Source organism: Danio rerio, chromosome 10, assembly GCF_049306965.1.
Source record: "Danio rerio strain Tuebingen ecotype United States chromosome 10, GRCz12tu, whole genome shotgun sequence".
NCBI lineage: Eukaryota > Metazoa > Chordata > Actinopteri > Cypriniformes > Danionidae > Danio > Danio rerio.
In genome coordinates, this window is record NC_133185.1 from 9,874,265 (window position 1) to 9,888,441 (window position 14,177).

General features: G+C 36.2%; 2 protein-coding genes across 4 annotated transcripts; one reads left to right on the forward strand and one right to left on the reverse strand.

Moving 5' to 3' along the window:
• Positions 1-3,738: 3,738 nt before the first annotated feature.
• LOC101882704 (uncharacterized) lies at positions 3,739-8,326 on the reverse strand. Its single transcript, XM_021479502.3, has 3 exons — positions 7,834-8,326; positions 7,228-7,392; positions 3,739-7,118 (listed from the first exon to the last, which is right to left on the reverse strand). Exons 1-3 carry the CDS (start codon positions 8,123-8,125, stop codon positions 6,493-6,495), a joined length of 1,083 nt encoding a protein of 360 aa, XP_021335177.2. The 5' UTR covers positions 8,126-8,326; the 3' UTR covers positions 3,739-6,492.
• On the forward strand, positions 8,310-13,321 carry slc37a4bl (solute carrier family 37 member 4b-like). Of its 3 annotated transcripts, XM_073914454.1 has the most exons (5): positions 8,310-8,400; positions 9,843-10,005; positions 10,351-10,416; positions 12,443-12,581; positions 12,948-13,321. In XM_073914454.1, exons 2-5 carry the CDS (start codon positions 10,003-10,005, stop codon positions 13,112-13,114), a joined length of 375 nt encoding a protein of 124 aa, XP_073770555.1. In that variant the 5' UTR covers positions 8,310-8,400; positions 9,843-10,002; the 3' UTR covers positions 13,115-13,321. The 3 variants fall into 3 exon arrangements, 1 of the variants encoding a protein (XP_073770555.1); XR_012386141.1 differs by lacking the exon at positions 9,843-10,005; XR_011016947.2 differs by lacking the exon at positions 9,843-10,005 and having other exon boundaries at positions 8,315-8,831.
• Positions 13,322-14,177: the final 856 nt, after the last annotated feature.

Below are 14,177 nucleotides of genomic sequence, written 5' to 3' on the forward strand. Positions count from 1 at the left end.
ACTCACTCACTCACTCACTCTCACTCACTTACTCTCACTCTCACTCACTCACACTCAATCACTAACTCACTCACTCACTCGCTCACTCACTCACTCTCACTCACTCACTCATTCACACTCACTCACTCACTCACTCACTCACTCACTCACTCACTCACTCACTCACGCTCACTCACTCACGCTCACTCACTCACTCACTCTCACTCACTCACGCTCACTCACTCACTCACTCACTCACTCACTCTCACTCACTCACTCACTCACTCACTCACTCACTCACTCTCACTCACTCACTCACTCACTCTCACTCACTCACTCACTCACTCACTCACTCACTCACTCACTCACTCACTCCATAAATGCAACTTTATAAAAAACTTTTAAAAGCCTTTGTCCTTGGAAAGCAAGTTTTAATTTTTGACTGCAGTTTAAGACAAATGTACATGAGCCATATTTTGCGCACAGATGATTTATTTGCAAGCTTAATGAGTCGTGGGAGCTATACATCGATTCCAAAATCAGCAAGATATTGCATATCCATTCTATTTTATGACCTTGCACCAACTGAAATACCCTTTTAAAATTTCCTGTGCAAATAATGACAGATTGTATTATTAACTTTGCCTTTTCAGCCAATGCCAGCTATTAACACAGCCATAAAACCATCATCTGAAACATCAAATATAAAACTGCATGCATATAAGCTACACTGTAAAAAAAAGAAGTTAAATAGCAGACTGCATATTTCAACAGAAGGGGTTTGTATTTTGTATCATGGGGGATTTTTTCCTCTTTATTAAAGTCTTTGAATTGCATTTTGCAAATCTCTGCTATGACAACTCTTAATGTTGAAAAAAAAACAGTTTTTTTATTCATTGTTTTATTTTATTTCCGGCTTAGTCCCTTTATTAATCTGGGGTTGCCAAAGTGGAATGAACCGCCAACTTGTTCAGTATGTTTTACGCAGCGGATGCCCTTCCAGCTGCAACCCATCTCTGGGAAACATCCATACACACTCATTCACACTCATACACTATGGACAATTTAGCCTACCCAATTCACCTGTACCACATGTCTTTGGACTGTTGAGAGGCTCTGACCAGCTGAGGCTCGAACCAGCGACCTTCTTGCTTTTTAAAAAAAAAGTATTTTTATTTTTATTATTATTATTATTTTTTTTACATTTTTAGTATTCTAAATCTGAAACAATATATTTTGAACATTAAAATAAGGGAAAACAAGAATATGAGCTGCTAGCACTTTTTCTGATATTTTACACAATTATTATGTGTAATATTCCTGTTTCATAAGTACAATATTTCAATAGATTTATTGTGTATTTAATACTAACTTAAAATTACTATCAAGTTAAAAAGCCCTTCTAAACCATGTTTAAATCTTTTCACTGTAAAATTTCGTTCTCAAAATAGTACCTAACCCCAATTTAAGATAACCCTGTATTTTAAACGAACTACTATTTGTCTTTCTACAGTACTTAAAAATGTCCTGTTCAATGTGTTACTTGCTGTTACTTGCAATTATTTACATTTAAATGATCTAGCAATATCTAAGCTATTTTCTTTTTACAGTCATAACTTTTACATTTAAAAGTATCCAAGCAATAAAGTTAATCTCAATATAGTCTAATCTTACATGCTGGTTCAACAAAATGCTAAGAAAGTTGATCTTCTTTGTGACCCTATATCCCAAAAAAATCTTAAGTTGTGCAGATATATTTGGCAAAATTCAATAATACACTGTATGTGTCACAATTATTAATTTTCCTTTTATGACAAAAATCAATAGAACATTAAATTTATGTTTATATCATATGTAGTAAATTGTATTAGTTGATCCTTGTCTGTATGTTGCCTGTAAAGTTCATCACCTTGGAATTATAAGGTTCTATCTGCGTTCTGAATGATTTTGAGATATTGAGCATCAAAGTTTTTGCATTCCATAGCAAGCAGTATGTGTGTAACATTTGCTTTTTAAATAAAAAGTCTTATAAACTTATATATAAAACATCCCATAATGTAAATAAGTTGTCATTTAATAAGAATTTGTCAATAACTAAAGAAGAATTTGTCAAAAAAAATGTCAGATAGAACCTTATAATTCTAAGTTGACAAATTTTATATTGTATTCAGATGTTCACAGCTTTTGGAAAATGTGATTCTTATAAACTGCTAGTACTAATTTAAGAAAGATTTAACCATGCAACTACTATATGTCTAAACAAACTTAAGATTCAAACCATAAATGAACTTCTGTAGCCTTATAGACTGTCTGCTGTCTCCCTCTGCTGGTCGTTTCTTTGCAAAATTATTTTTCAAAAGCCAAGAACTCTCTCGAGGAAATGTCTGAGATTGAGAAACAGAGAAAGCGTGACACCAAAGAGCTTGATGAAAGTCTAGTTTCAGTGATTCGGCTCTCATTCGTCAAGAGCTGTTGAGGTTCACAACCTCACTAAATCACCTGCTCTCCACACCACTGCAGATACATTCATATTTCAATTTCATGAGGGTCCAGCTGAGTGCAGTCTGTGTAAAACCCCAGTCCTCGTTTCTCTAGTCTGATGATCTCCAAAGTGTGGGTTGAGGGAAAGCAGTGGATGATCCAGAAAGATGAATAATGGCTGAAGTGTGGATTGATACAGCGGTAAACCGCGGGAGATTCTTTTACAGAGAGATAGGGAGTTTTCAACTGAGATGAAAAAAAATGCAAAGGGTATTTCTGCATGCACATATCAAGCTTTAAATGTAAGAAAATTGTCTAATAGAGAGTATTATATAACTTCAGTCAAAATATGAATTGGTATTAAATGGATGAAATAGTTTTTTATTAGTTTATCATTCGGTGTAACTGATATGGTAAAATGATAGCATAGAGCTGCCTGCTTTTGCACAAAAATATGTGATCTTACTGAATTGTATTAGGACTATATCACTGCTGAAAGAAAAAGTAGCCTTTGTTTTGATGGTTTGGTGGTTATGTGCTGGTTCTTTATCTTTGGAGATTCTTGCGGGTCATACTGCTCTGAACAGCACATGGGCTGCAAGAACCACACACAACCAGCAACCAGTGTTAACCAAACCAGCATCAAAACCTCACCACCGGCATGCTGTTGTTTCTCAGCAGAGATATTAAGAAATTAGGCTACACACTGGAATGAAAGTATGTCTGACACTATATTCTGAGCATTTATTAGCACAAGCCTTAATCTTCTCTTAGCTGTTTAACTCTAAAGAGTTTGAGCCTCTGTTAAAGACACAACGCCAAGTTTTATTAGCCTACTACTATCATCATCAAAGGTATTGTAATGATTGCAAATGTATACATTTCAGGGCTTTTTATGTTTTAATTGTTTAATTGTTCATAGTGTATGTGTGTGAATGAGTGTGTATGGATGTTCCCAGTGTTGGGTTATAGCTAGAAGGGCATCCGCTGTGTAAAACATATACTGGATAAGTTGGTATTTCATTCCGCTGTGGCAACCCCAGGTGAATAAAGGGACTAAGCCGAAAAGAAAATGAATGAATGAATGAATGAATGAAAGAATGAATGAATGTATGAATGAATGAAACCTATATTTGCAGTATATATATGCACATATGATAATATATTTGCTGTATATATGCTCATATATGCCACATATAGGAAAAATTAAGGTTCATATATAATATGTGCATATTCAGGCCATATACTGTAGGACTCTTGTATAGCTTCTTTATACAGCATACACATATAAACCCTTTATGTACATACAATATGTGTCTCCTATATAGCTCATATCTCACTTTGGCAACTGTCATACATGATGCATATAGCTCATATTTTCTATTATCAAAGCAATAGCTAAGAACCAATACAAAATTGCAAAAATGCATGTATGTGCAAACACTTGAAACTGGTATCACATGTAATTGGCATGTTATGGAATTTAACAATGGCAAATAAGTGAGAGCCCACACGGAAAGAACCTATAGGTTTTTAATATATGTGACATGTAAAATTGGCTGTTTTCTATGTACAAATAATATATGAAACTAGTCAAGTTTATATATGTCACATATATTAAAAACCTATATCAAAACTTATATTAAAACATATATGGTTATATAAGTTCTTTAAGTGTGGGAGGTAAAGCCAAAAGAAATTTTTTTTGTCAGTACCCATATAGCAAAATTTCTCTGGCCCAGCTTTGGCCCACACAATTCATTTATTACTTGACCAACATGCCGCAGTGAATTACGGTACATAACTGGACCAAGTCTGGCTTCTAGGCATGGGACGATAATCTTCTCCAAGGTAAACCAAGGTTTGGAAAAGTTAAGGTTTTAAAACCGCCAACATTTTCTGCCAGAAGCGGACTGGGACTAAAAATCAGCCCTGGCATTGTAGCCACACCAGCCCACATTACCACACCGACACAGCCCCACCCAAGGACACGCACATTCACTACCTATATTGGTGTACAGATGGTAAAATTATGTAAGCAGTACCTATTTAAGAGATATTTAAACATTTAATGTATGTGACTGGAACAAAAACAACCCATTATATGCAATTATGTCATTCATTTTCTTTTCGGCTTAGTCCCTTTATTAATCTGGGAATCGGCAACTTATCTAGCATATGTTTTACAGTGGATGCCCTCAAAGCTGCCACCCAGTACTGGGTTACCCAATTCCCAATTGGCCTACCCAATTCACCTATAGCATGTGTTTGGCCTTGTGAAGGAAACCAGAAGGAAACCCACACGAACATGCAAACTCCACACAGAAACACCAACTGACTCAGATGAGGCTCAAACCAGCAACTTTCTTGCTGTGAGGTGACAGCACTACCTACTACACTACCTACGCCACTGCACTGCCCCCTTTCGAGACTAGTTTAGTAACTTTTATGTATTTGGCAATATCTGACTTGACTGCCTTTCCCTTTTTATGGTCTATCTCTGACAATTAGCTTGTGATGCACTTACTGTTTGTTTGACATTCTTGGCAGATTTTGATTACGTCTGCGTAACCTCAGATTGGGTCGGCCAATCTCGAAACCAGCCGGTTGTTGCCGATTGAGCCAATCCTTAACATTTACTATTATTCTTACTATTATCACCATCATCATCATAATATTCACATCTCGCAAGAGATAAAAGCTGCCTATATTTAAAAAACAATACATATGACAAAAAAAATTTACCGGCCCACCTTTAAAAAATGGTCCAGCCCTTCTGGCATTTGCCAGAATTGCCAGATGGCCAGTCCGCACCTGCACCGGAATAAGTGATTTTGTTTGTTTCAGCACATGTCATCAATTCAAACAAGTCACATGAAACCAGCAGTATAATATAGGATGTATAAAAGTGTAAAAATGTAGTATACAAGTTGATTTTATGTGTACTTATTGTTGCTTATGTGTCAACAGGATTATTTTAAATACTGAATGCTTTTTCTTTATTATTATTATTTCTTTTTAGCAAAACTACATTATGTTTTTTAGTATTTTTATCTAACTAGGGTGCACTGATATGCTTAATTTTGAAACATGAAACCAGCTAATATTTCTAAAAGGGTTAAAACATTTTGTAACACACACTAACCTGGTTTGGCAAGCTAACTTTCGCAAAACGTGTCTCGTTTATGTCTAGTTTTATACATTTAAAGTTTATCAATTTGAAAAAATAACTAATAAATGTATATCTTACACATGCATGCACGCACACACATATACATATGTTTATGTTGTGTGTATGTGTATATACAGTCACCGGCCACTTTATTAGGTACACCAACAAGGTCCTGGAAATATTCCTTAGAGATTTTGCTCCATATTGACATGATAGCATCACGCAGTTGCTGCGGATTTGTCGGCTGCATATCCATGATGTGAATCTCCCGTTTCACCACATCCCAAAGGTGCTCTATTAGATTGAGATATGGTGACTGTGGAGGCCATTTGAGTACAGTGAACTCATTATCAAGAATTCAGTCTGAGATTATTTGTGCTTTATGACATGGTGCGTTACCCTGCTGGAAGTAGCCATCAGAAGATGGCTACACTGTGGTCATAAAGGGATGGACATGGTCAGCAACAATACTCAGGTACGCTGTGGTGTTGACACAATGCCCAATTGGTACTAATGAGCCCAAAGTGTGCCAAGAAAATATCCCCCATACCAATACACCTGTGTGTGTGTATGTTTGTGTGTGTGTGTAGCTGCGTCTTAAGGTGACAGAGTGCATAGGGCCGTAGGGGCCCAGCGGCAGGTTACACTTTTTTCTTTTCCTGTTTCATCTTCTCATCCTTCTCCTTTTACTTCTCCTCCTCATCGTCATCCTGCTGCTGATTATTATTATCTTTTTCAGTTTATTTACAACACCAGACACACAAGAGTTCATTTTAATCAGATATTTGAACAGATGAACAAAACAGACGGGGACAAAAGAATTTGAATGCATCTTTTATTGTTTTTCTCCACCTCCTCCATCATCCTCTCATTCTCCTCCTCTTATTTCTCCTTCTCATCATTCTCCTGCTCATCCTGCTGCTGATTTTCCTCTTTCTGTTTCTCTTCTTCACCTCCTCCTCCTCCTTTATCTCCTCTTTCAAGTCCATCATCTCAATGTCCTCCTCATCCTCCTCACTTTCCTTCTCCTCTTTCATCCTGCTCCTCTCCTTCTCCTCTTTCCTCCTGCTCCTTCGCTCCTTTTTCTCCTCTTTCATCCTTCTCTTTCTCTTTTTCCTTCCATCCTCCTCCTCCTCAGTCTTGTCCACCTCCTTCTCCATCATTGTCTCATTTGTTTCCTCCTCTTTTATCTTTCTCTCTTTCCCTCCATCCTCCTCTTTAATCTTTTCCTCCTCCTTCTCAATCACTGGCTCCTCCACCTTCTCCACTTTCTTCCTTCTCCTTCTCTTTTTCTTGTCTTTCACCTCCTCCTCCATAATCCTGTCCTCCTTCTCCTCCTCTTGTTCTCCGCAGGATAAGTCAGTGTGTGTCAGTGGGATTTCTCCTTTACTGACGTCCATCTCGTCCTTAACAGAGCGTATTTCATGAATGATGACAGAATTCACATCCAGACAGTTCTCAAACGTGGAGCAGCACAGAGAGTCATCTGTTAGAGGAGAAATGAAGTGGATACACATTTTACACTGTCATTTTCAAGATGTCTGTGTGAAGAATACAATGTATTAATAGCATTATAGACTGATGTGTTTATTTACCATCAGTGCCCTTGTCTGGAGAGTTTGGGAGCTCTTTCTGCTCTTCCTCCTCTTCATCCTCCATCTCTTTGTTGGACGTGAGGCAAGAGATTTTCATGTGTTTTCTGCACGCTCTGAAGAACGACGCCAGCCGGCTCTTTTTCTTCCTCTTTTCTTTCAGCTCATCTGTTAAAAGGGAAACGATTGTAGTACACACTTTTCCACAGTCATTTGAGAGGAAATACAAAGAAAAACAATATTCAAAGATGTACTGTGGATTTACAACATTAATTTTTAAGTTAAGTGCTTGTAAACAATTTATTTGGGCTGAATTTAAACAAACAAATTAGGTTGAATTTTACTAAATTTGATTTGTTTGCTTAAATTCAACACATATAAATTGTTTGCAACAACTTATATGAAGCTCTCGAATTTAATCTAAGATATATTCATCTGTGTCCAGAACATTAAGGAAGGTCTCATGGTGTTGGAACTACACAAGGTTAAGCAATTAATAACAGAATTGTAATTTTTTGGGTGAATTAATCCTCAAACTGTATAGAATGTGGTTTAAATAATCTCATATCAGGGAAACCCCTTTACAATGTAGGCCTAAATACCGCTCACCATTGGAGCTGTCGGGTGTTTGACTGGACTGCACATTTTTCGGGTGAGCTCTGAGGAAAGAGGGCAGTTTAAAGAAGCTCTTTTTCTTCGGCTTCACCACTGGTTCCTCCATTCTTGATTGGTCGTCCTCCAGTTGGAAACACATTGTTGACGGTGTGTCACTGGGATATTTCTGGTCCGCAGTCATAGTGGTGGCAATCTCGATCTTACACCGTGGATTGCCAAAAAACTTCGGGGTATGTAGCTCGGACATCAGCAAATCACCAGTAGCTTCGCTAGTTTGAAAAGCCATGAATAGCTCAAGTTTTTCACTAGGAAAGCTGTTTAGTCGATGTCAGACACAAACACTGCTACAACCTCTAAGCCAGAGTTTTCAGAGTGCTGCACAGCTCTACGTACAGCTCAGAACGCGTTCTAAATGATGATTCTAAACTGTAACTATGGCAACAGGACACTTCTCTGAGATGTTTTCTTTCAAAGAGAAATGACTGAAGATGAAGTAAAAGTACATTAATACACATCTCAGCTGGATAACCTCCTTTATAAGCAAGCAAAGCTGTTTTATTTGTGAGTTTTAAATAATAATTAATTAAAAATGGATATATTTGATGGCAGAGGACTAAAAAAAAAGTTTTGTGAAACTCAAACAACAAAACTCCCTTCATAAATACACTTTAAATAACGTATTACAAAAATACAGAACTGCAATACTTTTGTACTACACTCTCAGAAATAAAGGCAGGAGAGCTGTCACTGGGTGGCCCCTTTTTAAAAAGCTACATATTTGTACCTAAAAGGTCCCTATTAATACATCAAGGGTACATATTAGTACCTAAAAAGTACAAAAGTCTACCTCTTAAAATGTTTAGGTACAAATAAAAGCTTTTGAGGTGTCATTATGGACCCTTTTAGTGCAAATTTAAAAAGGTCCACCCCAGTGACAGCTCTTGTACCTTTATTTCTGCATCAATCAGGGGCGGACTTAACCAATAAGCAAGGTAAGCAACCGCTTAGGTCCCCGGGAAATAGGGAGCCTTGGCCAATGCCAAGAAGCCTATATTAATAACCCTAAAGGTATTTAATAGTGTTTCTATTATATGTTGTAAAAATCTGTCTATAATCATTAAGATTTTAACGTTACTACTTCTTTTCTAAACCGGGGCCCCTATGAATAGTGAAACGTTCCTTCCTTACTGGACATGCAAATATTAAAATCTAGTCACAAATCATGGCTAAACTGTACATAATTTGTGAGCTTGTTTTTTTATTTGTGAATTTAGATAAAAACACATCTCAGCTGGATAAATTCCTTTATAAGCAACCAAAGCTGTTTTATTTGTGAGTTTAAATAATAATTCATTAGAAATTGATATATTTAATGGCAGTAGACTCAAAAAAAAAAAAAAAAGGTTTTGTGAAACTCAAACAACAAAACTCCCTTCATAAATACATTTTAAATAACGTATTACAAAAATACAGAACCGCAATACTACACTCAGAAATAAAGGCAGGAGAGCTGTCACTGGGGTGGTCCCTTTTTAAAAGCTACACATTTGAACCTGAAGGGTCCCTATTAATACATCAAGGGTATACTAGTACCTAAAAAGTACAAAAGTGTTCCTCTTAAAATGTTTAGGTACAAATAAAAGCTTTTGAGGTATTTTTATGCACCCTTTTAGTGCAAATGTGTATCTTTTGAAAAGGTCCACCCCAGTGACAGCTCTTGTACTGTGAAATATACTTTAAAATACATAAAATATATCCAACCAGTTTCTATAGGTATAAAGTTAAAATTTCTGTATCAAGTGTTTTCGTGTAATGGATGTTGAGATTATGTTATGCATTTTTTTTATTGTATGTATGTTAATTTTTTCTGGTTCGATGTTGAATGTATATTTAATATACTGAGTGGTCATAGAATTATTATTAAGAAAAGAGATGTCAGATTTTTTATAAAAAAGATATAGATAAGAATCTCCCGTTTATGTTTAATCTGTTGATGTTATTAGGCAAGTTTCATATTCACAAGTGTAAATGGTCGGAGAGGAAGCCTAACATCTTCCATTTCAAGGCTGATTTAAACATTTATTTTGAGACTCTTAACGGAATTTCAAGTCGTAAAGCGACCAGAACTGTGAATATGCTAAAACAGCTGAACTCCTCTTCTCTATGGTAAATGTTATGTACACCAGCTCCTATATTTGTTTTGTTTTTCTTTCTCTCCTTCTTTTTTTCTTTCTGTTATTTTTGCTTACACATGTTATGCTAAAATGTGAAACATTGAAAGAATTGTTATGCATTTGATTGGAAATGTTCAGCAAATACAATCAATAAAATTTTTTAGATGTATCCTTTCTTTTACTTTTTCTCCAGTCCTGCAGATGGCGGGCACTGAGCGCTGAGACTCACTGAAAATGAATGAATGAATGATAAATTGTTACATGCCTACTCAGAATCTGTTTGAGCATCATTTTGTGTAATGGTGTGTTTATTAAATGGCTTTGTGTGTTTCCTCAGGAAGCACCGCTGTGGGTTCTGGCTCTACATCCAGTTTCAGTCCTCACTGGTGTCTCGGAGAAAGAGGTATTGAGCTCCACTGGAATAACGTTAAAACTAGGGCTGTGTACTTAATCAAAATACAATCTCGGACTCAATTTTGACCAATTGAAAAAAAAACTACAATTAAGATTAACTGATTGTTGTGCCATACATAAATACAGTTGACGCCAGAATTATTAGCCCCCCTTCGAATTTTTTTCTTCTTTTTAAAAATATTTTCCAAATGATGAACAGAGCGAGGAATTTTCACAGTGTGTCTGATAATATTTTTTCTTCTGGAGAAAGTCTTATTTGTTTTATTTCGTCTAGAATAAAAGCCGTTTTACATTTTTTAAACACCATTTTAGGGACAAAATTTTTTTCCGATAGTCTACAGAACAAACCATCGTTATGCAATAACTTGCCTAATTACCCTAACCTGTGTAACGACGGGGTGGAGTGACAGAGACAACAGGAGGTAAGATCCAATATGCAGGTTTATTCAGCGTCAGGCAAGCAGTGGTCATACAGGTACAAACGGGTATGTGTAGGCAAATCCAGAATCGTAGTAATATAAACAGGCAATAGGTCGAAAGGCAGGCGGCTAAACAGGAGAACACAGATGAGCAAGGCTAAGATCTAAACACAGGAAAACAAGACAGGGAAAACGCTTCGTAATGCTACTGGTACAGCTAACAAGACTCAGCAACCTGGATGGGTAAATGCGTGGCTTATGTAGGGAGTGTATCAGTCTCTGACAAGGTTCAGGTGGTGAGTGTAATCAAGCTAGATGAATGAGCATGGGTGTCTGGGCGAAGTGCATGTATGAATATGTAGTCCTGGGAAAGGCGGAAGTGTAGTCCATGGTTATAGTGTGAGAACCAGCGATCGCTCTCAAGAGTTATGTGACAACCTGCCTAGTTAACTTAATTAACCTATTTAAGCCTTTAAATGTCACTTTAAGCTGTATAGAAGTGTCTTGAAAAATGTCTAGTCAAATATTATTTACTGTCATCATAACATCATAACGAAGATAAACTAAATCAGTTATTAGAGATGAGTTATCAAAACTATTATGTTTAAAAATGTGTTGAAAAATATTCCCTCCATTAAACAGAAATTTTGGTAAAAAATAAACAAGCGGTCAAATAATTCAGGGGGGCTAATAATTCTGACTTCAACTGTATACGTATACACTACCTAACGAAAATGATGTCGCCTATCGCAGTTTTAGGAACAACAAATAATAACTTCTAGTTGATCATTTTGTATCAGAAGTGGATTATATGAAAGGTAAAGGCTTCTAGATTAGATCATCCACACATCTCTACAATGACTCAAATCACTTTACTCAAATCACTCAAAGTCATCTGGAAAGGCAAAAAAAGTGTTCCTGTCTCAGAGTTCATCAAGATTCTTTGGATTCATCTTCAATGCCTCCTCCTTCATCTCACCCCAGACAAGCTCAATAATGTTCATGTTTGGTGGCTGGGCTGGCTAATCCTGGAGCACCTTGACCCTCTTTGCTTTCAGGAACTTTAATATGGAGGCTGATGTATGAGAATGAGCACTATCCTGCTGAAGAGTTTGCCCTCTCCTGTGGTTTGTAATGTAAAGGGCAGCACAAATGTCTTGATACCTCAGGCTGTTGATGTTGCCATCCACTCTGCAGATCTCCATACTGAATGTAACCCCAAACCATGATTTTTCCTTCACCAAACTTGACTGATTTCTGTAAGAATCTTGGGTCTATGTTGATTCCAGTAGGTCTTCTGCAGTATTTATGAAGATTGTAATGAAGTTCAACAGAAAATTCATCAAAAAAATCCACCTTCTGCCACTTTTCCAAATGATCATCTCGAAGTCAAGTTATTATTTGTTGCTCCTACAACTGTTGTTTCTCTTCCATACATACATAATACTTTTAAATAATTGCTATGCGATTACTATGTTGACCAAAATAGTCATTTGATTTTTTTTCTGTAATCGAGCAGCACTAATTTAAATGTTTTAGTCTTATTGTTATTAGACTCTAATAGTTTTTTTTACACAACCTCGTTCTGTTGTCCAGCTATGGATTCTGATTCTTGGTGCTGCATTTGGATTTTCCTCATACGGACCGATCGCCTTGTTCGGAGTGATTGCGAGTGAAAGCGCCCCATCCAACTTCTGCGGGACGTCCCACGCCATTGTAGCTCTGATGGCAAATGGTAAATCAATGCATTCTGTCATTAAATAGTCCATACAGAAGATTGAATGTTTCTTAAAACCATTTATTACCACCATCCTTTGAGGACTTTGAGGACAACACATTCACTTAATACAGTTCATTGAACATCTACACATTGACATCACCTATATACTATATAACTGCAGGTTAACTATGCTTATATATAATAACTTTACTGTTAAAAGTTATTAGTTTCTAGTTAACTACTTTAAGTTATTAGTAATTAATAGTGTTATGGTAAATTATGTTGATTGTAATGCAATAATGTGCTCCTTTTTTAAAACTATTATTCTGAAATGTGCTATACAAATAAGCTTGAAATGATTTTAATAATGTTTTCTTTCAGTTGGTGCATTCATTGCCGGCCTGCCATTCAGTACCATTGCCAAACGCTACAGCTGGGACACAGCATTCTGGGTAGCAGAGGTCTCCTGCGCCATAACCACAGTTTGTTTCTTCTTCGTCCGTAACATGCGCACAAAAATGGGCCATGTGCCTAAAAAGATGGACTAATCCTCTTATTAAATCCAATCAGAGAGCCCTGCCAATGTGAGAGCACTCGGACAGGACATTTACATGCCAGTGATGCATTAATGTATATTTTTATCACGCATCTCAATTCGTTTGATTATGATATTAATATTTGTTTCTCAAGCTTATTCGGCAGCAATATCAGACATTATTTTAGAGATAAACCTTTTGTTACTGTAAAAACAGAAATGTTTACACACTTTTTGAGCACGGAGAGCTGTTTACTTTCTTAGTATTTATTAACATGAATAATTTCACATGAATGTTGTTTGATTCGCGTACGATTTGTGTACGATTGTCCAGTGTTTAAGTTACATTTCAAGAGCTTTGGTGCTGAAATGAGCTTAAATGTACTGTATTGTTGTTTTGCACTTGAAACATCTGTCATTTTGTCACCGGATTTCTGCTATACCATTCCTAAGCTATGTGTAAGATTTTTTATTTGCATTTTTCTGGACAACAGTAAAAAAAATCAAATATCCAAAGATGCCGCTTAAATTATAAAGAAATCTGTGTTTTTGAAACAAATGAAGACAGCAGAAGTCGATGATTCATTTGAGTTATATAGTTCAATGTGTTTACTGCTCCAAAATATCATACATATTTTAAAAAATAGAACATATTGTTTTCAAAGGAGAAAAAGTTTTTGTTTTTTACCCAGACATTTTAAAAGAATATATTTTAGAGCAGTAATCACTATACTGTAAAACTGTGATATTTTTATCCAAGGTTATCATACTGTCAGAATCTCATACCCGCCCATGCCTACTGGCTTCCATATAAGATCCAAACATGAACCATATCTGGGCCTAGTCTCAGTCAAGTTAATAACTTATAACTCGGCCTAAACTGAACTGCAAAGAAATTCATAAACCCATGAAGCATCGCGCTTTAGGTGCATCAATAATGGTAATAGTTAGTAATGCTTAATTAATAATAATATGAATTGTTAAATAATAATTTGGTAAATAAAATCTATGTAATGTAGGTTTAATTCTGTTATTTTGCAACATACATAGAATAATAAATATTGATTGTTTTGAAT

Bases quoted from the DNA above. Each gene is read 5' to 3' on its own strand.
- LOC101882704 (XM_021479502.3), bottom strand. From the start codon at position 8,125: ATGGCTTTTCAAACTAGCGAAGCTACTGGTGATTTGCTGATGTCCGAG. The intron at 7,393-7,833 runs GTGAGCGGTATT...CCCTTTTAACAG, and splicing joins AACACCCGACAGCTCCAATG to ATGAGCTGAAAGAAAAGAGG. The intron at 7,119-7,227 runs GTAAATAAACAC...CTCCTCTAACAG, and splicing joins TCCAGACAAGGGCACTGATG to ATGACTCTCTGTGCTGCTCC.
- slc37a4bl (XM_073914454.1), top strand. The intron at 10,417-12,442 runs GTATTGAGCTCC...TCTGTTGTCCAG, and splicing joins CTGGTGTCTCGGAGAAAGAG to CTATGGATTCTGATTCTTGG. The intron at 12,582-12,947 runs GTAAATCAATGC...GTTTTCTTTCAG, and splicing joins TGTAGCTCTGATGGCAAATG to TTGGTGCATTCATTGCCGGC.